This window comes from Suncus etruscus, chromosome 6, assembly GCF_024139225.1.
Source record: "Suncus etruscus isolate mSunEtr1 chromosome 6, mSunEtr1.pri.cur, whole genome shotgun sequence".
NCBI lineage: Eukaryota > Metazoa > Chordata > Mammalia > Eulipotyphla > Soricidae > Suncus > Suncus etruscus.
This window is the reverse complement of record NC_064853.1, coordinates 1,537,050-1,562,170: the sequence shown is the minus strand read 5'-3', so window position 1 is coordinate 1,562,170 and position 25,121 is coordinate 1,537,050. Positions and strand designations below refer to the sequence as shown.

Below are 25,121 nucleotides of genomic sequence, written 5' to 3'. Positions count from 1 at the left end.
CCGCCGCCGCATCCACGCGCCCCGCGCCCCGCGCCGCGCCCGGGCCCCCCCGCGCGGCCCCCCGCGCGCCCCCCGGGCCCTAGGCGCGGGGCATGCCCCGGCGCGCGCCGCCAACGCCAACGCCAACGCTCGCGGGCCCGGGGCTCGCGGGGGCCGCGCGGGCGGCGGGGGGCGGCGCCGAGGCCCGCGAATCGCCGCCGCCGCCGCCGGGCCCGGGGCGCCCGACACGCCCGGCAGGCCCGAGAGGCCGAGGCCGAGCCCGCCGCCCCGCGCCCCCCACCGCGCGCCGCCCGCGCGGCTCGTCCCGGCGGCGCCGCCGGCCCGCGATGGCCCGGCCCGGCCCGGAGGGCCCGGCCCGCCCGCCCGCACGCACGCGCGCCCCCCGACCGCCCCGCCCGGCTGCGAGCGACGCCCTCAGAGCGCGGCGACGGCGACGGCGACGGCGGCGCGGAAGGCGAGGGCGCGGGCGAGGGCGACGGCGAGGGCGGCGGCGCGGGCCCCGGCGCGCATCCTCCCGCGGCTCGCTCCGGCTCGGACTGAGCACCCGGCGCTGAGCTCACGCCGCCGCCCCGCCCCGCGCCGCGCCGCCCCGCCCCGCCCCGCCGCGCCGCGCCGCCGCCTCAGCCCAGCCCAGCCCAGCCCCAGCCCCCGCGCGCCAGCCAGCCAGCCAGCCAGCGAGCGAGCGAGCGAGCGGACGAGCGGCACCGAGAGAGCGGACGACCCGCAGCGCCGGCCCGGATGGAATGCGAGCGCCCGCCTCCCTCCGAGGCGCTCGCTTCCAGGCACGCGCGCTCGGCCGGCTTCGGAGGCGCTCGGCCGCGCTCGGCTCCGCTCCGCCCCGCCCACTCGCCGCCCCTCGGCCCGATCGGCCGCGCTCGGCTACGGCGGGCCACGCCCCCTCGGGCCCAATCGGCTACGCTCGGCCGCGTTCGGAGGCGCTCGGCTCCGCCCCCTGCCCCCTCGGGCCCAATCGGCCGTGCTCGGATCCGCTCGGCGCCGCGAGGCCCCGCCCCCTCGCCCCCTCGGGCCCGCCCGGCCACGCCCCAGCGCGAGGCCCCGCCCACCGGAAGGCCGTCCCGTCCGCGAGGGGGGGCAGGCGGCGGCGGCGGCGGCGCCCGCGGCCCCTTTTCCGGCCGAGCCGCTTCCTGCGCGGCGGCTGAGGCGCCCGTCCAGCCGCGCCCGCGGCCGCCGCCTCCGGGCCCCGAAGCCACACGCGGCCCCCCGCGACCGCAGGCCCGCCGGGGGCGCTCGCTCGCTCGCTCGCTCGCTCCCTCGGCCGGGCCGCGCGGCCTGACCGCAGCCCGTCACACACACACACACGCGCGCGCGCGCGCCCTCCTTCCCCTCCCCTCCCACCACGGGGCTCCACGTCACGCCGCGGGCGCCGCGCCCCTCAGCGACGCCCCACAAAGGCCGCCCGCCCGGGCCGGGAAAGCACCGCGGGGTCCGGAGTCCGGGCGCCCGACGCGACCGACCACCGACCGCGTGCCGGCCACATTTTCCCTCAGCGGTGGCGGCGGGACCCCGTTTCCCGCCGCGGACGCCCCAGGGCGGAATGCCCAGCCAACCTGCTGAGAAAGTCTCTCCTGCCTCCGTCTCTCGGGTGTCCGACCTGGGGTCCCCCTGAGGCGAGCCCGCACCCCCCCCATCCCGGGGCTTGGCTCAGACCCCCCAGGCCACCTGCAGCCTGCCCGCCAGCGCTAGGGACTGAGGAAGACAAGGGGTCTCATGCCCCCCATGGCTGCCCTCTCCAGCCTCCTGCTGGGCCCCCAGCGGAGGAACCGCAGTGGGAATTGGCTGCAGCCGACTTGGGGGGCTGGTTCGAGACCCCGAAGGGTCTGTCACTGAGGGGCTGTGGCGAACAAGTTCGACCCAAAGAGCCAAAATTTTAAACTAAGAGTCAGACCTGCCAAAACAGACAAACACTCACACAAAAGCATCTCATTTTAACAATAATCTATGAAGCACATATTGCATTTTGCCATTTCGAGTGAGGGTAAAGATCCTGTCCGCCACCCTGCAGAGTCTAAAAGTTCGTCCCAGTGGCCGGAGCAATAGCACAACAGCAGGACAGATCCGACATGGAGCCTGTTCGATTCCCGGCATCCCAGCGAAGTCTGAGCATAGAGCCATGAGTAACCCAAACCCCAACCTCCAAAAGGTTCAACTCAGAGCGTCCATCTCTTTTTTTTGTTTTGTTTTGTTTTTGTTTTTGTTTTTTGGGCCACACCCGGCAGTGCGCAGGGGTTACTCCTGGCTGTCTGCTCAGAAATAGCTCCTGGCAGGCAAGGGGGACCCTATGGGACACCGGGATTCGAACCAACCACCTTTGGTCCTGAATCGCCTGCTTGCAAGGCAAACACTGCTGTGCTATCTCTCCGGGCCCAAGACCATATGGGACACCGGGATTTGAACCAACCACCTTAGGTCCTGGATTGGCTGCCTGCAAGGCAAATACCACTGTGCTATCTCTCCAGGCCTGAGCGTCCATCTCTTAAGCATCCATTTCTTTTTCTTTTCCTTTCCTCTTTTATTTTTTTTTTGACTTTTGGGCCACACCCAGTGACGTTCGAGTTACTCCTAGCTATGCACTCAGAAATCACTCCTGGTTTTGGGGACCATATGAGACGCCAGGGGATCGAACCAAGATCCATCCTAAGTGCAAGGCGAAGGCCATACCGCTGCACCACCGCTCTGGCCCCAAGCATTCATTTCTGAAGGTCCATCTCTTAGCATTCATCTCTGAGGGTCCAGCTCTGAAAGTTCATACCTGATGAGGTCCATCATCACTGAGGGTCCATTTCTTTGTCTTTTGGGGGGAATTTTTGGGCCATACTTGGCAGCACTCCTTGCTCTTCACTCAGAAAATCACCCTTGACAAGCTTTGGGGATCATATGGGATCAAACCCAGGTCCATTCTGGCTTGGACATGTAAAAGGCAAATGCTGTACCACTGTGCTATCTCTCCAACCCCTGAGGGTCCGTTTCTGAGCATTTATCTCTGAGGGTCCATCTCTGAGGGCGTATTTCTGAGGGTCCATCACCAACTATTCATTCATCTCTGATAGTTCATCTATGAGGGCACCCCTACTGACCCCCCCGCACTGTGAAGCAGACTGTTTTACCCTAGGACAAGCAAGGTGGGATGCAGGGGTTTAGGGGCCCCTGCTCACAGTCACTGAACATGAATGGCCACACTGATACGCCTCACTCCCATGAACTACCTGCTCCCTGCCAGGAGCCAGTCTCCTGCCTGTTCCCAGAACCCATGGTCGCCCCCAGCCCTTTATGAAAGAACTTGCGGACACAGACTTGTTCTGTGGCCCATCATTACCCACCTAGTCTAGCGGGGAGGCCCCAGGCACAGCCCAGAACAATGGGGGTGGGCAGGCAGAGGGTTTGGGGTTTTTTTTTTTGTGTGTGTGTGTGTGAGTGTGATTTATGGGTCACACCCAGCTGTGCTCAAGGATTTTTCCTCGCTCAGAAATTGCTCCTGGCCAGCACGGGGGACCATATGGGATGGCGGGATTTGAACCGATGACCTTCTGCATGAAAGGTAAACGCCTTACCTCCATGCTATCTCTCCGGCCCCAGGCAGAAGGGTTTTGTGCATTGGGTGAAGCTCAACCATGCCTCAGTAGGACCACAGGGACAGCTCCATTATTCACAGACAAGTCAGAAACCCGAGGTCACAGATGCCACCGCATTCTCATCACTGCAGCTGTGCCACCAAGAAGCCCTGAGAAAAGTGACACCACAGAGCTGGGACTCTGTGAACCCACCTAAATGCTATCTTCTGCAGAAAGCAACCATAGTGTTGGCTGGGAGTGGGCTAGGGTGTCACATGCAGGTGGCCCTGGGTTCCTTCCCTGCACCCAGAACCCAACGTGTGCGCCTACTGATTACAGGGTGCCAGTTACAGGGCCCCCGATTACAGGGGCTGAGTCTCGGGGGTGTAGAGAGGGCGACTTGGATCACAGAGGAAGCCACACATGTCCTTGCTCCGCTGGCTTCCGCTAGAGGAGCTGACCACCGCGGATTTCCTTCCTCCGCAGCTTTTCTGCCCCAGACGGAGCCGCCCAGTGAGGCCCAGTGAGGCTGACCCTGGGGAGCACCCGCAGACCAAGAACCAACATGGGGAAGATGAGGTTTTGCAATGAGATGAGACCAAGATACCCTGAAGGCAGCTGCTGGGCCGCAGGCAGGGCAGCAGTGAACAGCCTTGGCTCATCACACACGGGGCTGTGCCCAGGAGCCGGGGGACATGCAAGGGGGACCTGGATCTTCACCGGAGCACTCACACTAGCGCTGGGAGTGGGTTGGGAAGAAGCCACATGCTTTGCGGTTCCCCCACCCCACTGAAGCCCACAGGCTCTGAAGGAGACACGCAACAGGGGAAGCCCCACAGAGCAGCCTTCTGAGTGCGTTGGGATGCTTGGGTGTGGGCTGAGCATCATGATGGTCAGTAAAAAAGGGCCTTGCTCAGAGCTGGCCGCACCATGTGGCCAGTCCCGGCTCCAGCAGATCCCACACGCGAGCCTTCCCCATCCCTCTTGCTGATTTTCTGTAGCTAGAAGTGGCTGGAATGACAAAACTTCTTGGTAAAATACGCCACTCTGGGGTGATGGACAGAACCCTAGCACAGTAGGTATGATGCTTGTGTTGTATGAGGACAACCCACATTCAATCCCCGGTACCCCTGACCCCTTATGGTCCCTCAAGCCTACTAAAAGTAATCCCTGAGCACAGAGGCAGAAGTAAGCCCTGGGCATTGCTGGTGTGACCCAAAAAGAAAAATAGATAAAGCCCCAAGTGTGGCTCGGAAGAGCGGAACAGCAGGGCTTCCTGTGCAGTTGGTTCAATGCCCCAACCACCACCGGGTGTGAGTCGTGCCCTGAGCACAGGGCGGGGAGTAGCCCCAGAACATCCCCGGGTGTGACCCAAAAGTCAGACCGACAGAATTGCAGAGTGGGAACTGGTCTGCCTGCACTGATCTTGCAGGTCATATCATCCAGGTTCCATCCTGGCCCCTATGGTCTCCAGAGCAGCCTGAGATGGCCCTGGTGGTCCCTGACACCAAACACCACATTGTCCTGCATGCCTGGTCACTGCGGGCTCCCAGCCCGCAGCACTGACAGGCAGCCACCCCTCAATCAAGCACTGGGGAGGTGTGAAACTTCTGCCCAGGTCTGCTATGCTGGGTGACACCAATCACTCAGCCTGGCCCTGGGACAATGACATTGGTCCTCGAGAGAGGGGGGGAGAGAGAGAGAGAGAGAGAGAGAGAGAGAGAGAGAGAGAGAGAGAGAGAGAGAGAGAGAGAGAGAGAGAGAGAACGAGTCTGTGATTCTGTGCTGGGGATGGAGCTCAGGGTGGGATCTGAGTCCTCCCTAATAGAGAGCAGACACTGAGGGCAGAGCCTGGAATCACTTCAGCACCAAGCAGAGAGTAACCCCTAAATACAGCTGGCCAGGGGGAATCTGTGAAACAAAGAACTCTTTTTTGGGGGGCTACATCTGATAAGATCAGGGGTTCCTCCTGGCTCTATGCTCAGAAATTACTCCTGGAAGGCTCTGGGGACCATATGGGATGCCGGGATTCAAACTGCCTCCTGTCCTGGGTTGGCCACGTGCAAGGCAAATGCCCTGCCCACTGTACTATTGTTCCAACCCCCAAACAAGAACTCTTGAATTTTCAGTAGCAGATGATCAAAGAAAAAACTAGAAAACCAGTCAGCACCACAATTCTGCAAGGACCCCAACTGGAAGCTGGCCCCAACACTGAGAAGAGGGGGGCTGGACAATAGCACAGTGGGGAGGGAGTTTGCCCAAAAACTAAACACTGGGGCCAAAGAGGTGGCGCTAGAGGACCGCGGTTCGATCCCCCGGCGTCCCATATGGTCCCCCCAAGCCAGGGGCAATTTCTGAGCGCTTAGCCAGGAGGAACCCCTGAGCATCAAACGGATGTAGCCCAAAAACCAAAAACAAAAAAAAAAAAACGAAACACTGAGGGGAGGGTGGGCAGGTCCCAGGCACCCACTGAGCTGATGGCTGCAGTGACCCTGGCCAAGCTGGCAGCATGCCAGCTCAGCATGCAGAGGGGTGTGAGTTGGGAGACCACAGGGCAACAGATTTCAAGCTCCAGGATGGGGCCCCACAAGCCGCAAAACTGGTCATTTTATTGTTTGTGTGCCACACCCAGTGGTGCTCAGGAATTACTCCTGATTCAGAATTCCTGGCAGATTCAGGGGACTCTAAGGGATGCCAGGGATCAAACCTGGGTCAGTTGTGTGCAAGGCAAATGCCCTATCTGCTGTGCTATCGCTCCAGCCCCTGAAACCGGTCGTTTTAACAGCAGCCCATTTCTTTGCATTGTTCAGTGAGTGAGTAATTGGCTGCCCCAGATGGCAAGTGCAGGGTCTCCCCACACTGAGATAGTAGGTGGCCTCAGGGCCGCCTTTGGGTGCAGAGAGGCTTGGTGAACTTAGAAGAGGGGTTCGCCAACTCTGGGGAACAAGGAAGTTCTAGGCTGAATTGTGCAGGAGGGGCGGGTCCAAGTGTCAGAGATCGAGGAAGCTGGTGTGGTCAGTGATGCTTCTGCTGGAGACTAAGAGGGAAGGTGCTTTGCTTAGCACCGGGCTGACCCTAGTTCAATCCCTGGGGCATCTCTTCTGGTCCCCTGAACACTTCCAGAAGTGGTTCCTGAACGCAGAGCCAGGAGTAACCCCTGAACACCTAAAATCGTTAACTCTGTAGCTACTTTGAACGGTGGACAGAGGGCTGGGGAGGGTTCGGGGGCCAGGGAGACATAAGTGTCCCTGCACGGTGAGGAGATCCCCAGTGGCGAAGGCCCTGCTGTAAACCCGAGAGAACACAGAGATCAGCTGGAGGGCTGACCACGGGCCCCGCATAATCCCTTTTGGAGTTCTTTTGGCTTTCTTGTCTCAGGGCATGTCTTTCTTTGGCACAAATGATTCCAGAGCCAGGGATTGCTCAGTGGCAGGTGAGGCCAGAGCATGGCTGAGCTCACCCCATAGGCTGTGTGCTGGGGTCCCCCACGACCAAATGCTGTCCCTACAGGTGTCCCAGCAGCTGGGGCTATGGATTTCCTCCACTGAGCTCAGGCCAGCGCAGTCCGCTCCTCCAGAAGACCAGGCGTGTGGCTTGCACATGGGTTCAGCGACAGCGGGTTCACTGGAGTGGGGAGCCCACTCATCACTGCAGACATGCTGCTGGGCCTCCCTGTGTCTGCTGGGCAGCATCCCCACAGGCTTTCCAGGAAGTGGGGGGAATGTGGGAGTCCTTTCCTGGCCAAGCCCTGCAGCCCAGATGCTTCCCGCCATGCCTTGGCGCATGGCAGTGTGGATGGGTCTGGCTGGGGTTGCCTAATCGCGCACCCCGCGTCCCCCAGGGAGGGAGTAGAAAGCTCTGGGAGCCCCTCCCGTGAGCCCCTGGCAGGCAGCCAGGTGTCTGAGGTGAGATGCAGGAGAGGGGGCCGGGCCCACCTGCAGGACCCTGTGTCCTGTGCCACTGTGGAATGTGGCCTTGCTGGCCACACCCGGCCGATCACAGGCACCGCTGCTGCTGCCTCCAGGCCCCAGGCCACACTCGCTGCTCTGGGTATGGGAGTGGGCAGGCAAGACCTGGAGGACCCTCTGTGGCTGGGCCCAGCAGGCTGAGAACTCCGGGTGGGGACTGGGGAGCTGGTGCAGCCTCAGGCCAAGGCCCGGACCGGGAGTGCCCGAGACTGGGCAGGAGAGGGAGGTGGTTGCATCCTATAGCCCCAGCCCAGGATGGCCTGAGCAGGGCCCCCCTGACCCCGTCCTGTTCAGTCCTCTCGGCCTGCCTGCCCTGGCTCCCTGCACCCCAGGGATAACCACTGGGCCAGGTGGCTTGGAGTGGAGTTGGCCACCCCAGGAGGGCTGGAGACTGTCCCCCCAGCTGAGGGTCAGTGCAGGCTGGTGGGGCGGGAGGAAGCAGAAGCTTCAGCGACCTCAGGGGCCCTTGGCCGGCCCAGGCCCAGCCCCAGCCCTGGGCCCTCGCTGTCCCCTCGCGGTCCGGCCCTGCTGCTGGGCTGGCGGTGGGCACTGGGTGGGCCCCGCGCTGGCCGGGCCCTCCTCCCACCCCTCCCGTGCTGGCTTCCCGCGGCTCCTGGCAGGGAGGCGGCGAGTGAGCTCACTCTTACATAAGGCACGTGAGCTATTTCTTGGGGGAAGCAGCGCCCCTGCCCCGGGCCCCAGCCCTCCCCCTCTCCAAACAGCGCCTTTCGAGCAGGGGTGGGCGTGGCGGGCGCGACCCCCCAGCTCCAGGGACCCCTCCCTGTGCCGGGGCGGGCTGGAGGGGCCCGGGGAGGGCGAGGGGGCAGGGAGGGGGCGTCTTCTGGGTGGGTTCGCCCTCCTCGCCTGCAGCCCTGGCCTGGGCACAGGCCCACTCTGGCCACCGAGGCGGGGCGGGCGGGCTGGGGGCACAGAGACGAGGTGGGCACCGCCTGGGCCAGCCCCCGGGCTGCAGCGGGGGCGTCGGGAGAGGCGCCCCCCGGGCCGGGCAGCGCGCTGGGCCTGGGCGGGGACAGGGCCAAGGGTTCGGGGGTGTGCAGAGGGAGGGAGCCCCGCAGCACCGGGCGGCCCTGGCGAGGTCAGGACAGCGCCCTGCGGGACCCCGGCGACCCCCGTGGGCCCAGCTGGAAGCGCCGTGGCCCCTCGGGCCTGCAGCGGCCTCGAGGCCCGGCCCGGCCGGCCGCCCCCTCGGCTCCCCTCCCGGTCGGCGGGGCCCCGAGCCCCCTCCCGGGCTATTTTTTACCCGCCCCTGCGCCTTCCGGTCTCCATGGCGACGCCTCCAAACAGCAGATTCCAGGCACGCTGACGTCACTCCCTTCCTGCCCGGGCCGGGGCCGCCGCCCCTCCAGCGCGCCTCCCCGCCAGCACCCCAGATGCACGCCGGGCCGGCCCCCCCCCGCCTTGGCCCCCCGGGGGAGGAAGGGTTGGGGGGCTGGGGCCAGGGCCCCCAGTGGAAACAGGTGACCAGGCTGGGCAGCTGCAGCCAGAGGCCTTCCCGCCCCCCTGCAGCCCTCAGGCTGGACTGGGCTGCTGGGCAGCTGCAGGGAGGGGGCTGGCCGGCCCCACTCTGGGGCTCCTCCTGCAGCCGCTCCCAGGCTGGCCCTGGGGAAGCTGGGCACCCCAAGCTTGGGAGGGGCTCCCAGATCCTTGGAAACACCCTCCCCCTTTCTTTTTTTTTTTTTTTTTTTTTTTTTTTTTTTTTTTTTTTAATCTTTTTTGGGCCACACCCGGTTGACGCTCAGGGGTTACTCCTGGCTATTGTGCTCAGAAAATCGCCCCTGGCTTGGGGGGGGGGGACCATATGGGGACGCCGGGGGGATCGAACCACGGTCCTTCCTTGGCTAGCGCTTGCAAGGCAGGGACACCTTACCTCCAGCGCCACCTACCCGGCCCCACCCTCCCCCCCTTTCTTTCTCCTCGCCGGCCTCTCTCTCTAGGCACTGGCAGGATGAGGCTGTGCGCTGTCCTGTCCTCGAAGCAGACCCTGGGTTTGAGATTTGAGGAGGGTGGGCTGCAGGGGGAGGGGGACGGGGCCCCGAGAATGCTCTCGGCACTGCGAGGTGCTTCACAGACTCACATTCCGCAGACTTGGGGTACAAAGTCCCAACTCGCCTCTCCTGATGGCAGGCGGGCGGCATGTCGCAGGTCTGGGGCACGAGGCAGGCCGGCGGGCTGCTCAGGAGCCCCAGAAAAGCACGTGCACAGAAGGGGTTCCACAGGACCCCCCAACCTGCCTCCCTGGGCGGGGGAACGAGGGGGTGGCTTCCAGTGAGGGCTGAGGTTTGGGCCCTGTGCTCCAGCTCGCCCAGAATACGTGTGGGTGCTTGTGCACTTCTGGGGGCTCAGCTGGGAGGCCTCAGGCCAGGCACAAACACGAATTTGGTTCCCCCCACCAATTGGCAGAAGACCAGGGGTGAGCACAGAGCTCAGGGTGGGCTGCTGGTGTCAAAGATTCCTTTGGGGAGAGGAAATGGGTGGCCCTGAGTTGAGGGGCGCCTGGCATCAAGGCTCCGTGGCTGGGGCATTGTCCCCTAGCGGCACTCCAAAGGGGGTTTGGGACAACTCCAAGGCATCGCCCTGTGGGAGGGGGCCAGGCCAAGGACATCCAGCCATGGAGGTGCCTTGGGAGGAGAAAGACCTAAAAAGCCTTGCTCTTGCATCTCCACTCACTGTGGAGAACTGTACTGTACTCAGTCGCTCAACACTTGGGCCAGGAACTGTCCCTCCTGCCTCTGCCCAGCGTCTCCCGCTGTTCTGCTGCTCTGCCCTCAGACACCGGGCACCAAAGGGTCCTTCTGCAGCAGCTCTGCAGTGACCCTGAACAGCTACTGAGACTCAAGGGGTGTTGGCCAGGCTGGAGAGAGGCAGGAAGAAGGCAAAGTGGACAGGAAGGAAGGGGTCAGGGACCCCCAAAGGGCCCATAAACTAAAGAGGCCCACAGAGCCCTGACTTGTACATTGGTTCAGCGATGTGTGAGGATGGGGCTGGACTCAGACCACCACCCAGTGTAGACAACACTTGTGCATGCGCTCGAATGCACCCCATACAAACACATATGAAAACATGCGTGTGCATATGTGCATACTGACACCTCAGACACACGTGGAACTCAACACACACGAAGACAGGTTCTAGACGCAGCAGACATGCGATTTACACATGTACACACAACACATGCCTGAAGCATGCATGAACATGTGGACATGTGCCGAGTGCCCCTGCAGCAGAGGCTGCATCCAGGGCAGAGAGTGTCAGGGCGCTGCAGAGCCAGGGTCCCCTGGGCCCTCTACTGTCCTGGACATCGGCCAAGCCCCCAGACCACATGCCCTGGCTTGCCCCTGGCCCATCTGTCTGTCCTGGCTGCTGGCTGCTATGAAGTGAGCCTGTTTGCACAGGAAAGAGGCACCTGCCAGGACACCATGGGGCTGACATGCTCTCTGCTCTCCCATAGCTTGACCCCACCCCCAGGGGGCTAGACCCTCACCCCCCTCAGCGTCACTCCACCTGCTGCCATGCTGGGTCTGCCCTGAGTTCCTCAGCCATTTCACAGGTTGAGGTCCTTAGACCTGAGCATGGGACTCAAACACTGCCCTCAGCTAATCTTAAGGGGCTGCACTGGGAAGGTCTGCTGGGAGGGAGGACACGGGGGAGGACCATGGAGCAGGAGGAGGCTGGCCGACCCCTCCAATGTGTCACTGTGGAGTCTTGGCTCCTGTAGGCACCTGACCCCCTGCTGGCTTGCTGCATCCCAGCCACCTCCTGTAGTCCTCAATGTCCCTTGTGACTGTGAATGTTGCAGCATATTGATCTTGGTCCCCTGACTGGTGGCCTTGTCTTGGAGGCCGACATGTGGGGGCACAAGTATCCAACCCTGGCTTCAATTCTCAGCTCCACAAATTGCTTTCCTGTGGCCAGAGCATAGCGCAGCAGGAAGGAGCTTGCCTTGCACGTGGCTGATCCAGGCCTGACATTCGCCATCTCATAGGGTCCCAGAAGTCCCAGAAGCGATCCCCTGAGCACAGAGCCAGGAGTAAGCCCTGAACATTTCAGTTTTACCAAAAGAAATTATTTTCCTGTGACCATCGTGTACCTCTCTTCAGGTACTCCAACATTCCGCTCCTGGTGGGTTTCTGGCTGGGGGCCCTGCGCAGAACCCCAACTTCCTAGGGAAGGCCACAGGACCGAGCTTTAGGACACCCCCTCCCCCTCATTGCCCTGTGCAATGCCCTGAACTATGCCTGGTCACCCCTTGGCCCCTCGCTGCGGGATGTAGGCAGACAGACGCAGCTCTAAGCTGGGACTGGAGACCCTCCGGAGGAGGCCACGTTTGAGGGAGCCTACGGGCCCCACCCAAGGGTAGGGAACCTGGGAGGGTTGGCAGGGACAAGCATGAGCTCGAGAGCATCTGGGTTTCTCGAGGAAGAGCAGCTTCCCAGAGGTGCCAGCTGCACATGCCTTCCTCTTGGGTCTCAGGCTTCCAGGGGTCCTGCCCAACTTGGGTGGAAGTCTCCGACATTCAGGGTAGAAGCTCCACAGCTACTCTAGAGGGAACATGGGGCCTGCGGGGTGCAAGGTCCCCAAAGCTGGAGCAGGGAGGGCGGGAGGAAGCCACAGGGGCCCAAGTCCCGGCCCCAGCCACGCGCTGGGCGGTTGCCGCTTAGGTGGCCGGGAGTCTGCTGCCCCCCAGTGGCGGATGGCTCGGTGGCCGGGGAGGTGTCTGGGCCCGCGGCCCGCTACTCCGGGCACCCGGACACGTCCCACTGTCACCGCGTTTCACTTTTACTGAAGCGAAACGGTGCGTCCGCCCTGTGGGAACCCCGTGGTGGTCCTATGACACAGTCTGGCCCAGCGCTGGGGTTGAGGCCCGGGTGGCCCCTCGTAGGCGACCTGCCCCCACCCCTGCGGCCCCCTCTGGGGAAAAGAGACACACAGACACTGCCCCCCTAAAGCCAGGCGCGCCCTGGAGTCTTGCAGAGGGTCCAGAGCTGCGGGGCCGGCAACTGGATGGGGGCTATCGGGTCAGCTTGGGTAGAGGTCCGTGTTCAGAAGCTGGGCCGATCGAGGGGCGTGCACGTGCCAGCGTGTCAGAAAGGTTTGTGTGCAGGGGCCGGAGGGATATCATGGATGTAAGGCGTTTGCCTCGCTTGCAGAGAAGGTCGGTGGTTCGAATCCCGGCGTCCCGGATGGTCCCCGAGCCTGCCAGGAGCGATTTCTGAGCGTAGAGCCAGGAGTGACCCCTGAGCGCTGCCGGGTGGGACCCAACGGCCGGATAGGTTTGTGTATATACACACAAGCCGCAGTGTGAGAAGTGGGTGTGTACCCGTGTGCCCGGCCAGGGGCGTGAGAGGGGTGTGTAGACAGACGCCGGCCGGTACTGTGGGCTGGCCTGTGCTGGAGAAGGGGCGGGGCCTGATTCGGGAAGGGGCGGGGTCCGCGGTAAATGGGGGCGGAGACTGCACCGGATGGGGCGGGGTCTGCGCCGGACAAGGGCGGGATCTGGCTCGGACGGGGCTGGGTCTTTTCCGGAGGGGCTGGGTCTTCATGGGAAGGGGGCGGGGTTTCCGCCGGACAAGGGCGGGACCTGGCTCGGGCAGGGCGGAGTCTGCTCCGTAAGGGGCGTGGCCTGAGGCGGATGGGGCGGAGTCCGCTCCGGGCGGGCGGCGGCGGTGCAGTCGGTTCCCGGGCCCGGCTGCCGCGCGCGAGCCGGTCGCTCCCTCGGCCGCCCAATGCAGGAGGCGCGGAAGCCGCGGCCGAAGCTGAGCCGCCGGAGGCCGCCGCCCGGGGACGGGTGAGGCGGGCCGGCGTGCGGGGGTTTCGGGGCGCGCGGAGGGGTTTCGGCTTCCACGCGCTGCAGCCCGCCCGCCCGCCCGCAGGTGCCCGCCCGACGGCCGCCCCTGGTTCCTGCGCGCGGGGCCCGGCGCGTGCGAGCGGCCGTGGGCCTCGCTGGTGCGCGCGGCGAGCGCGGAGCTGGGCGCCGACGGGGAGGTGCCGCCGCTGCCCGGACGCCCTCCGCCCGAGCCCGCGCGCGCCCCGGGACCCGCCGCCGCCCCCGAGGCCTTCGCCGTGGCGGGCGAGACCTTCCCCTGGACGCCCTTCCCGCCCGCGCCCCGCCCGCCCCCCGGCGCCCCAAAGCCGCCCCTGGACGACGCGGCGCCCCGGCTGCGGAGCTGCCCCCTGTGCCAGGCCGACTTCCCGCCGCTGTGAGTGGCCCCTGGAGGCGCCGCGGCCAGGGCGGGGCCTCCTCCGCCCTGTCCTGCCGGGCGCCGGGAAATGGGCCCCCGCCTCGCGCCTCCTCCCTGCGGCCCCCTTCCTGACGGGCTTTCAAAATCTCATTCCTGCCTCTGCTCTCCGCTTCTTGCTGCACCTCTCCCCAAAGCCCTGAGAAGCCCAGTTCGGGGGCCACCTACTGGGCGGGTTCTGGGGAGCACCTGTCCAGCGGGCTGGACGAGACCTGGCGAGGTGCCCTGCAGCTTCCACCACTGTCTCCTGAGCCGGGGGTGGTGGTGGTAGGGGTGAAGGGCAGGCGAGCTCAGGATTGGGGGACGCATGGGCTGGGCTGGCAGTGGCCGGAGCGGATGGGCAGTCCAGCAGACGCAGGCGGCGTCCCCACTGTGGGTGGATGACTTGGGGTGGTCAGCGGAACCCAGACACCTGCCCCCCCAAGCTTCAGGTGCTTCACCCTGAGATGTCCTTCGGGGGCTTTGGGGATGGAACGCCCGGCTCCTGCTGACCCTGTAGCTTCTTGAGCAGGGCTGGGTCCAGGTTAGTGCCCAGGGGCTGGTTCAGACACAGACCCCACCCTGCACCCCCAGGAAAGAGGCCTTGAGGCCAGGGACCCTCCCACCTGCGCCGTCCAGTCCAGCCACCAGGATGCCACTAGTGGTGTGACTGGCACTGGCATTCTCCTTTCCCGTAGGCTGACCCAACTGGACATCGACGGTCACCTGGCCCAGTGCCTGGCGGAAAGCACCGAGGACGTGGTGTGGTGAGGCCGCCAGGCCGGCCTAGGCTCACCCCCGTCGACCCAGCATGGCTCCTTCCTGCCAAAGGGGAAGATGGCAGTCCCCCCCCCCCCACCGGCCCTGCTGAGCCCTCATTCCCAGGTTGGGGAGGTTTGGGTAGGGAGAAGGCGTTTGCCCTGCACAGTGCAGACCCGTGTTCCGGCCCTGGCACCCCATATGGTCCTCCCAAGCACCGCCAGGAGTGATCCCTGAGCCTCCAAATAAAAATTCCTACAAGCAGGCAGTTATGGAGACTGTTTTGCCTTCCAGTGGCCCTTCGTAAGGTCCCTGAGCACTGCTGGGGCCATTCCTGAGCATCACTAGAAGTGGCATTCCCCCCAAAAGTCCTTGTTTTCAGTGCCATTACTGCGCCGCAGGATAGAATCTGACAGGACACATGACACGGGGTGGCTAGTGTTTCCAGAAATGTATTTGTGGGGTCAGGTTAAGTCCTTCATCCTCGTTTGTCTGTGGCGTCTGAGCTGCACAGCTGTGTCTGGGCCCGGTTTCCTGCACGAGCCTGGTTCCGGAGCAGCCTGGGCCCAGTTCCCCACAGCCAGGCTGCTTCCAAAACGCCCATGCCCAGTTTCCCACAGCGAGGCTGGCTCCGGAACAGCTGTGGGAATGACCCAGATGTGGCAAATTGAGTGCAGGCCACAGGCAGGACCCTGCAGCCACCTCCTGGGCCTCTGTTGGGTGTCCAGGTTGCCCAGGGCCACACACGCACAAAAGGCTCAGCCTAGCCGTGGTCACGGTGTGTATTCCTCTGCACAGCTGTGGCCTTAGGTGCCAGCTCTGTTTCTGGGCAAGTTTGCACCCTGGGGTCCTTGGCACCACAGCTCCTCCATGCACGCACAGGGCCTCACACGGACTCCTCTGTGGGCAGCAGCAGGGGGCTGATGTACTCGAAGCCTTCAAACTCTGACTGGTCAATCCTCTTGAGGGCGTCCCTATGGGCACAGTGAGCTGTGGCTGCCTGGCCCTGCCTGCCCAGCCACCCACCGAGCCCGCAGACCCCCAGCCTTACTCGTCGTCTGGGGTCAGCTGCACAGGCTCGCTGGTGAACTGGGTGTCAAAGTTGTCCAGTCCGTAGTCGTCGGTGATCTGTGGCTGGAAGGGGGGCAGCGCCTGCTTCTTCTCCAGCTGCGGACATGGGCAGTCTGGGGTGGCCAGGTGGCACAGGGACCCTGACTTCTGTGTGTATCCCCTTGCCACCAGATAGGCTGCTGGCCCGTTCTACTGCTGAGACTGGCCTGTTCCCCAGTTCTCAGGCATGACAGGATAGTCTGCACCATGCCCAGTAGAGGCCCTGTTTATGCTCGAAAACTCAGACGGGGCTAGATGATGACCCTTTCTATGACAACATTCCCGCATCTGCGGGAGGACAGGGTAGGTAGAACCCGATGAAGGACCTATGAGGGATGTGACAGACAGGCTATAGGCCTGTATGTGTGGGGTGGCATCTCATCTTAGCACCACGTGCCCCACCCAGGTGTCTTCGTGACCATCGCCCAGGTTGTCACTAAAAAAAGGCCTCAGCTGGAACTTCATGGTACCCTGGTTGGCACAGCTTCTCACCCCAGCTTCATTCCTGCCCCTCCTGCCCACCACCAAGGCTGAAGGATATGTGTATGTGTGTGTGTGTGTGTGTCTGCGCGCGTGCGTGCAGATGTGCATCTCTGTATGTGCCATGTGTGTGATGGGGACGGCAGCCTTTTACCAGATCCCAGTCGATGCTGCGGAAGAAGGCGTGAGATTTGATGTCAGAAAAGCCTGTCTGTGGCCGGCAGCCGAGCCTTTCTTTGGGATCCTAGGGTTGGAGCAGAAGTGGGAAGTCAGCAGGACAACACGTGGCCCAGAATAGTGTCTCGTGTGCACAGGCATGTGGGGGGAAGTGCCTGTCATGCATACACGTGTGGGTAGCAGTATGTGGGCATGTGGGAAGCAATATCTCTTGTATCCCTGGGTGGGAAGCATGCACAGAGCATGGGGAGCAATGTCCATCATGCATGCCTGGGCATGTGGGGACAGTGTGTCGTGTGCCCAGGTTGGGGGGGTCCACCTTGTTGAGGAATCCCTTGAGGACGTGCGAGGCCTTGACCGAGAGGAACCGCGGGATCCGAATGGGCTTCTCCAGAATAACTGTGGGAACATATGTGGTAGCCATCAGAGGCTGCACCCTGGGGCAGGGAAGACCAAAGGTTGGTTTCAAGGACAGCTCCTGCCCCTGTCCGCTCACCCTGGAAGAGGTAATCTTCCGTGTTCATGTCAGGGTTGTCTGTGATGATGTCAAATGGGGATCGCCCCGCCATCATCTCGAACATGAGGACCCCCAGTGCCCACCAATCCACGCTGAAGCCTGTAGGAGGAGCCTGGCGTCACGCATGTGCATGCCGTGGTCCAGACCCCTTGGTAACCCCTTGACCAAAGGTTTCCGGGGGGCATGTCTGGAGTCAGTCACTGACCTGGCTGGTCCCTCTGCTTATGGCATCCAGGGCTCTACCTGAGCACTGTGACCACCACCGTCCCCATGGCTACAATGGTCATGCACACGCACCTGTGAACCTGCTTAGCACGTATGACGCAGACTGTGGGCATGGAGACCTAGCCACCCACACATGACCATATTTCACACACATGACCTCGCTTGCACACATGTAGCCCTGTTCTATGCATGCACTCCTATTCTCAGTCCTCTTGCTCTGCACATGCACAAAGGACTCCATTTTCCCACCCAGAAGAGCAGAAACCAGCCCCTCCGTAGGAAGTTTGAGAGGCCCCGACTCTGCCTCCTGCCCCTAGTGCTCTGGTGGGCCAGGCAGGGTAGCAGGTGCTGTGTGCTGGCCTTGGAAGACTGGTCAGAGGCCCCACCGCTGGGCCAGTGCCTGCCCCCTCAAACCCCACCACCTCCCACTCTGGGACAGTCCAGAGGAATGGCTTTGGGGAGGGGCAAAGCCGCCGCACACAGTCTCACCGTACTCCTCTCCCCGCAGGATTTCAGGGGCGATGTAATTGGGGGTTCCACAGAAAGTGCTCGTCGTGTCCCCGGGGCCCAGGCCTTCCTGTGGGAACAGAGTGGTCACCGGGAGAAAGGGCCACGCGCGTGCGCCCCGCCAGTGGCGGCCTTGCCTTGCACATGCCGTAGTCTGTCAGCTTGATGTGGCCGTCGGCATCCAGCAGCACATTGTCCAGCTTCAGGTCTCGGTAGATGATCCCTCGCTCATGCAGGAAGTTGAGGGCGACGCAGATCTCGGCGGCGTAGAATCTGGGCCGGGCAGGGCCGGAGGTCAGAGCAGCCACTGGTGCCCTCACAGGACACAGTGTTCCTAGACATTAGGGTGCTCAGCCCCCAAGCCAGCCACTACCACCACATTCCTGCACACCACACATCTGGGTATGCACAAACATACCCGCACACACACTTGTAAGCACACTCAGACCTGTACATGCCTGCACACACCTGCAGGCGACTGACCAGTGCTACAGACGGGAAAGGCTAGATCAGGGCACTGAAAGGGACAACGGGGTTCCCGTGGAAATGGGAGTGGGGTCCCAACAGCTCAGTCCTGTGCCCTGCACCTCAGCACTGAAAGCCAGGACCCAACAGGCAGCTGCATCCCAGTTCACCCTTCCCTGGCCATCCAGGCCTTCCCTGTGCCCACAGCCCCACCTGCCCGCCCAGCCTCTCCCCTGCGCCCACCTGGCATGCTCCTCTGGGAGCTTCCTCTGTCTCTGCATGTGGAACATGAGGTCTCCCCCGTTGACGTACTCGATGACTAGGAACAGCCTGAGGGGACAGGATGGGGCACTAAGGGGCTCCTCCTGACTACACATGCTGCCTGGGAGTGCCAATGACCCTTGGCATGAGCAGGGAAGGCGCCCCAGAGGCATGCTGTTACAGAGTCATGGACAGCCCAGTGGGGCGGCTCCACCATTTGTCTGCCTCTGGGTCCGCGTCCCTCCACCAGGCTCATGGGGGGATCCAGAGGCAGCATCAGAGACCAGAGATGGTGGGGGGGCCTAGTGCACAGGGCCCAGTGGGGACAGGAGCAACAGCACAGCGAGGAGGGTATCTGCCTTGCACGTGTGTGATGTGGGTTTGATCCCCAGCAACCTATAGGGTCCCCCAGGCACTGCCAGGAGTGACTTCTGAGTGCAGAGCCAAGAGGAACCCAAGTCCCTCCGGGTGTTACCCAAAAATAAACAAAAAAGCATGGGAAAGGAGTAGCAGGAGTGAGTGCATGCACGGACTGGTGTGTACAGGAGTATGATGGATGTATATGTGGGGTGTGTGTGTGTGCATGTGCAGGAGTGATGCCTGCCTGCGAGCACGATGATGTATGCTGTGTGCACAGGGTGCCACGAGAGTTGTTTGGAGTGAGGAGGCAGGTGGGACTGACAGGGAGGGGTGACTGCTGGGTTTCCTTGTGTGAAGAGGCAGTGGAGGGCCAGGAGCTGCCCTCAGAGGTTGAGTGTGGAGACATGCACGTGAGACCCAGGGTCTACCCAGCATCACACAGCCGTGCCCGGAGTCTCCCCTGAGCATCACTGGGTATGGCTTGAACCAGAAGTGGATCCCGAGCTTGCAGGTGCCCCAGACAACCCCTGCTACTGCCTGCAAAGCTCTTCCTCTTGGGGCTGGAGCAGTGGCGTTAGAGGTAAGGTGTCTGCCTTGCAAGCATGCAGACCTAGGACGGACCTTGGTTCAACCCCCCAGCGTCCTATATGGTCCCCCCAAGCCAGAAGCGGTTTCTGAACGCATAGCCAGGAGTAACCCCTGAACGTCAATGGGTGTGGCCAAAAAAAAAAATAAAAAAGCTCTTCCTCCCACATTTGCAGATTCCCCATGCAGGTCTGGACTCGACTGGTTGTTAGGTGAGTAGCCCCGGGGCAGGCTGGGCTCTCTGCCTGGTGTGAGAAGTAAGGGTTGGTGGTGCAGGGTAATGGGCAGGTAGGCCAGCTAGGCCCCTCATTGCTTTTGGGGGCCACATCTGGTAGTGTTTGGGGGACCATATGGGGTGCCAAGTTGGCTGTGTGCAAGACAAACAACCTAACTCCTATCACTTCTCCTTGGTGCTCCAGGCCAGAAACAACTTCTCAGCTCCAGGGAATGGGGAGACTCCTTGGTCTCTGTACCCCCAGCCTACAGGTGCTAATTTGGAAGTTGCAGCCAAGTCCTTTCTAGGACACCTGTACGCTGGGTCCGGGAGTGGTGTGGTATGAGCCGTGTGGTGTGAACCATATGGCATGAGGCTTGTAGTATGAGCCGTGTGAGCCATATGCTGTGTTGTGATCCATGTGGCACGTGAGCAAAATGAGTGTGTGTGGTGTCAGCCATTCATTTACTGTGTGCCATATGCTGTGCACTGTTTGGTGGTGGGAGCTATGTGATGTGCCATGAGCTACGTGGTATGTGCCACGAGTCATGTGGCGTGTGGTGTAAGCTGTGTGGTGTGAGGTGTAAGTCATGTGTCACAGCACATGTGTGCGCCCGCACCCTCACACTCTCTCCCTGGGCACCAGTGAAGCCCATAGTGACGCTCACAGGTCTGTGTCGGGGCTGCTATCGTGCTGGAGAAAAATGCTCTGTCTTTGCACGGGTGTGTGGGCAAGACTGTTTCAGGCCCCTGCAGACGGGCGTGGAGTGGCCTTCTCCTTCGTTAGGGGCCTCTCCCTGGGGTGGGGGACTGCCCAGTGCAGGGATGGGCTTCCATCTGTTTGTGAGTGTCGGCAGATGTGGGTGTGTTTTCTTGGGGATTCCAGTCTAGGAGTGGCCTGATATTTGTGCCTGCAGGGAGGGTCACGTCAGGCAACACATCCAGCCTGGCCACACAGGCCCCAGAAGCCAGTCGGAGAACAGACACCCTGGAAACCTGTAGTGCAGGAGGGCACAAACTGTACACTGGCAGCCAGACTCTAGCACTGTGTGAGCCTCTGAAGCATCCAATTCTGGGGACTGGAGACAGTGGGAAGGGCGCCTGCCCTGCACTCAGCTAACCCGGGTTCGACCCCTGGCACCCCATGATTCCCTAGTCCCCTCCAGGAGTGATCCCTGAGCATAGAGTCAAGAATAAGTCCTGAGCATGTGGATATGACTCCCCTCACTCCTCAGAAAGTTTGAGTTCTAAGGCCTGGCCATGGTCTCAGGAATGGGGGTGGTTCACGGCACAGACGCTACTTTAGCTTCACAGCCTTGGGACCCCAAAGCCTACACCCCTGTTCCATGTTGGAGTGAAAGGACCTGAGTCTGGCGGCACTCACCGGCTGGTGGTCTGGAAGCAGGAGTGTAGGCCGACCAGAAAGGGGCTGCTGGCTGCCTGCTCGAACACGTGCTTCTCTGTCTGGACCCAGTCGATGTCCTGCAACGGAGATACAGCTGCTCAGTGGGAGGAAGAGGAAGCACCTGGGCACTTCCATGTGAGCACCAAGAACGTGCACCAGGGGCCAGAGAGACAGCACAGTGATAGGGCATTTGCCTTGCATGCCAAAGGATGGTGGTTCGAATCCCAGCATCCCATATGGTCCCCCGAGCCTGCTGGGGGCTATTTCTGAGTGTAGAGCCAAAAGTAACCCCTGAGTACTGCCGGATGTAATCCAAAACCCACCCCCCAAAAAACCCAAAACAAAAAAAACATGCGTCAGCTCTGTGGCCCTTATCTGCCCTTAGCACACCACCCCCTCTGGAGGACCCATCTCTGGGTTCAGGCACAGATGTAAAGTCCTGCAGCTTCAGGAGTACCGAAGCAGAACTGGTGTGGTCCCTTCACTTCTGAGGGGTCCCACCTCCCAGGTAGCTTGCTGGGGACCAGAGAGGGAGGGAATAGTGTCCAGAGCCCTCCTTGCCTTTCCTGCGGAGGGGTGGTGTGGGGTGGTGTGGGGTAGGGTGTCAGGAGTGCCCTCTAGTGGACAGATGCGGTGTGGGGCTCACTTCTAGTCCTCCACCGGGCTCCATGCAGAGCCCTCACAGAGCTGCCATCAGCTCCCTGGCACAGTGCACCTAGGGAGAAGTTGCTGGTGCTGCTGCAGACTGGGGTGCCATTCCTCGTGGCCACTTCAGATATCAGGTACCCACCCTTTCCCCAGCACCAGTCTCTCACTTTGTCAACCTCCTTCACTGCAGCTCTTCCCCAGGTGCTGGCCGCCCTCTCCCATGTAACATCCCTTTCTCTGGAGTTGACGCTGTCACTGGTTTCTGACATCCCCAGACTCTGAGGCCCACTTTCATGTCTGCCTGGTCTAAGACTTGGGGTCCTGGGCTCGGGTGTGCCATGAGCAGGGGAGATGGCAGTGCCTGGGCCATATGGTTTGGCTCATGGCCACAGGCACCGTTCACCCCTGTCTGCACCTGTCCCCAACCTTCTCTGGAGACCACCCCAGACCCACCTTGGCAACTCGGGGCCAGGAGGCAGCAAGGAACTGAGAGCCTAGTGTAGGGCTGAGAGAGGCCCAGCTCAGCCACTTAGTCCCAGTCTAGGGAGCATTAGGGGCTCAGAACTCTGCTTGGGGCCTAAGGTGGCTCCTCTTCCCATCAGACACTCATCCAGGATGTCAGGGCAGGGGGTAGAGTTACGCTGACTCCGAGCCCACACAGCAGAGCCCAGGGTCCAGCAGGGGGTGGAGGGAGACACTGGCAGAGAGAGCTAATATTCCCGCTAGAGGTAAGTACCCAGGACATGCTGGGGTGGCCGCGTGCAGGGCCTGGTGGGGAAGGTAGAACTGCCAGTACATGACTAGTGACAGGGTCAGGAAACTGGGAAGCCTCAGCCACATGTGTGGCAAAACACAAGCACTAGGAAACAAGGGTGCCATGCGAAGTGGCCGAGGTCATATGCACGAAGGCTACATGAGAAGTGGGTCACGTAGTTGGGGTGCAGGCCGGGACAGGAAGTTGACCTTCTCGGGGCTGAATTGCCGAGAAACCATGCGAGGGCAAAAGTAGACTGTGGGCTCAGAAGGGCAAAGCCGGGCCCAGTTCTCTCAGGGGGCTCAAGAGCAAGTGATGCCAGGCTCGGGCCTCAGGGAGATGGGATGTGGGGCGACTCAGACCCTCGTCTCACCCCCCGCCCTATTCAGTGGTGACAGAGGGTCTCACTGAGGCAGGGGGACCCGTGTTCCTGGTAGAGACCCTTAGCCAGACCCACGCCTTTCTGCACGAGGCTGTGCGGCTGTGAGGGAGGGCCCCGAACGCTGCCACCTGGCCCACAGGCACACAGCCCGTGCACGAGCAAGAGCCTCCCCACACGTCATGCAGATAGCAGCTGCCACACAAGCAGCCGCGTGGTGGGTACACTCCCCACACATGCACTCATGCTACATGACCACCACTCACGGCACCACACATGTACACTCAAAAGTAGCACGCATACTCGCATGCCCACTCACGGGCATCAGATGTGCACTTGATTTTCATGCCCACTCGTGCACCACACAAATACACTCATACTCGCTTGCCCCTCACACACCACACTTGCACACCAACTATGTCACTGCACACACGTGCACTCGCACCCAACCACGTCCACCTGCACCAGCTGGCACCCACTCCTGCTCAGACACCCCCACACTGCGCCCACGCTGGAGGCGCACCTCATCGTCGTGCACCAGCTCCTTCTTCACCACCTTCATGGCGTAGACCTGGTCGTTCTTCTTCAGCCGTACCAGGAGCACCTTGGCGTAGCTCCCGCGTCCGATGACCCGGATCAGGTCAAAGTCCTGCAGGCCGAGCCCCTGAGATATCTGGATGCTGTCCATGCCATCGATAACTGGCTTGAGGTCCTGGAGCAGAAGCCGAGAAGGAAGTGTGGGTCTGTGTCTCCCGGAGCCCAATCAGGGCCCTGGAGTTGCGCCCGCGTCTGTGTCCCAAAACCCAGAACATGGGACTCGGCGTCCAGTGCTCTGCTCCACTGTTGAGGCCCTGGAGTTGCACGGACATGGTCCAGGGTGGCTGCTGTGAGAACCCAGGGCCTCTGGGTAAAGCCAGCACAGATCCTGGGGCATCAACCCTGTATGAGACCATGTGCTTTTCTACACACTCCAGACTCAGCCGAAGGTCCTGTCCCCTAGGGCTGCAGGCCACCACACTTTCCACCAAGCACTGGAGACATAAGCAGAACCTGCCTGCCATGGATGCCCACCAGACCAGCTCCAGGTCCTAAGCAATAGCTCCTGTTTAGACTTGGTGGTATCAGAGCTGAGGCAGCTCTTTTTGACCTTCAAAAAGAAACATGGGAATGGGGCCAGAGAGATAGCATGGAGGAGGGCGTTTGACTTGCATGCAGAAGGATGGTGGTTCGAATTCCAGCATCCCATATGGTCTCCCAGGAGTGATTTCTGAGCGTAGAGCCAGGAGTAACCCCTGAGAGCTGCCGGGCGTGACCCCCCCCCAAAAAAAAATAAACGGAAAAAAAAAGGAACATGGAAATGCAGCCGGTCACTGCCACTCACCTCAGAATCATCTTCAATGTTGTCGTGTTTCCGGGTCGAAGAGATATATGCAACTAGGGAAGAGAGGGAGGGAAGGGGGTCTTGGGAAAGGTGCTGGGAGCAGAGACAGACCCAAGCCTGCACATGCCTGCAGGAGTTGGATTGGGAAGTGCTAATGCTGCTCACACATGCCACAGAGCAGTCACATCCTGGGCTCGGGCAGCCCAGAAGATACAACTGCTGGGGCCCGACCAGGCCGTGCCTGAATATGAGGCCTGGGTTGTCTGTGGGCTACCAGTGTTCACTGGAGGTGATGAGGGAAAGGGCTCAGTGTCTTCCGGTTTCTATCCTTAGAGAATGCAGGTGGGCAGAAGTGAGTGACTGGGTTGGTGTTGGTGGACAGTAGGGTTAATGGATGGGTGGGGAAGGTGGACGGTAGAATTAATGAGTGGGTGATCAACTCAGTGGGGGATGGTGGACAGTAGGGCTGATGCGTGAATGAATGACTGGATGGGGGATGGCAACGGTAGAGCTGATGAGTGAATGGGTAAATGACTGGGTGGGCGACAGTGACAGTAGAGCTGATGGGTGGGTGGGTGGCTGAATGACTGGGTAAGTGGGTGGGAGGACAAGTTGAATGCACATGGTGACTGTTGGTCAGAGCTAGTGCTGGGGTGCTGTGCTGAGTCTTTTCTGTCTCATCTAACCATTCCAGGGCTCTGGCACAATGCTCCACGCAATGGCTTAGGAGGCCTCCCTCACCCGTCTGCCCACTCGGACATCCTCGTGATCCCAGTCAGTGATTTAACTCAGAGCCAGGCCATCAGTCTGGGGTGACTCAGAACACCCACCCAGGTCATCCAAAACTTTTTGGTGCCTCTTATTTTAAAACAAGGGACCGGTGAGGTGGCGCTAGAGGTAACTAAGGTGTCTGCCTTGCAAGCTCTAGCCAAGGAAGGACTGTGGTTCGATTCCCCCCAGTGTCCCATATGGTCCCCCCAAGCCAGGGGCGATTTCTGAGCGCTTAGCCAGGAGTAGCCCCTGAGCACCAAACAGGTGTGGCCCCCAAAACCAAAATAAATAAATAAATAAAAATAAATATACCCCAAAATTTCACAAGAACCCAAACATTAGATAACAGG

At 61.5% G+C, this 25,121-nt stretch overlaps 2 protein-coding genes across 2 annotated transcripts in view; one reads left to right on the top strand and one right to left on the bottom strand.

Annotated features, from left to right (window-relative positions):
- Window positions 1–92: 92 nt before the first annotated feature.
- On the top strand, window positions 93–1,294 carry LOC126010950 (basic salivary proline-rich protein 4-like). Its single transcript, XM_049774560.1, has 3 exons — window positions 93–348; window positions 419–529; window positions 672–1,294. The coding sequence occupies exons 1-3, from the start codon at window positions 93–95 to the stop codon at window positions 1,292–1,294; spliced, it is 990 nt and encodes a 329-aa protein (XP_049630517.1).
- Window positions 1,295–14,968: 13,674 nt separating this feature from the next.
- Window positions 14,969–25,121, bottom strand: part of PRKCZ (protein kinase C zeta) — a 30,228-nt gene continuing 20,075 nt past the window's right edge. The window contains exons 6-16 of the mRNA XM_049774559.1: window positions 24,001–24,053; window positions 23,143–23,331; window positions 20,818–20,915; window positions 18,257–18,343; window positions 17,686–17,821; window positions 17,531–17,618; window positions 16,796–16,915; window positions 16,619–16,698; window positions 16,277–16,366; window positions 15,584–15,699; window positions 14,969–15,506 (exon numbers count right to left, since the gene is read on the bottom strand). Of these exons, the coding sequence (XP_049630516.1) occupies window positions 15,419–15,506; window positions 15,584–15,699; window positions 16,277–16,366; window positions 16,619–16,698; window positions 16,796–16,915; window positions 17,531–17,618; window positions 17,686–17,821; window positions 18,257–18,343; window positions 20,818–20,915; window positions 23,143–23,331; window positions 24,001–24,053 (1,145 nt within the window). The 3' untranslated portion in view covers window positions 14,969–15,418. The remainder of the gene's footprint in view (window positions 15,507–15,583; window positions 15,700–16,276; window positions 16,367–16,618; window positions 16,699–16,795; window positions 16,916–17,530; window positions 17,619–17,685; window positions 17,822–18,256; window positions 18,344–20,817; window positions 20,916–23,142; window positions 23,332–24,000; window positions 24,054–25,121) is intronic.

What these genes read in the sequence shown, in the direction of transcription:
- LOC126010950 (XM_049774560.1), top strand. Translation starts at nt 93, where the DNA reads ATGCCCCGGCGCGCGCCGCCAACGCCAACGCCAACGCTCGCGGGCCCG. An exon ending in GGCCCGGCCCGGCCCGGAGG is followed by an intron (nt 349 to 418) that starts GCCCGGCCCGCC and finishes CGACGCCCTCAG; the next exon opens with AGCGCGGCGACGGCGACGGC. An exon ending in TCCTCCCGCGGCTCGCTCCG is followed by an intron (nt 530 to 671) that starts GCTCGGACTGAG and finishes CCAGCCAGCCAG; the next exon opens with CCAGCGAGCGAGCGAGCGAG.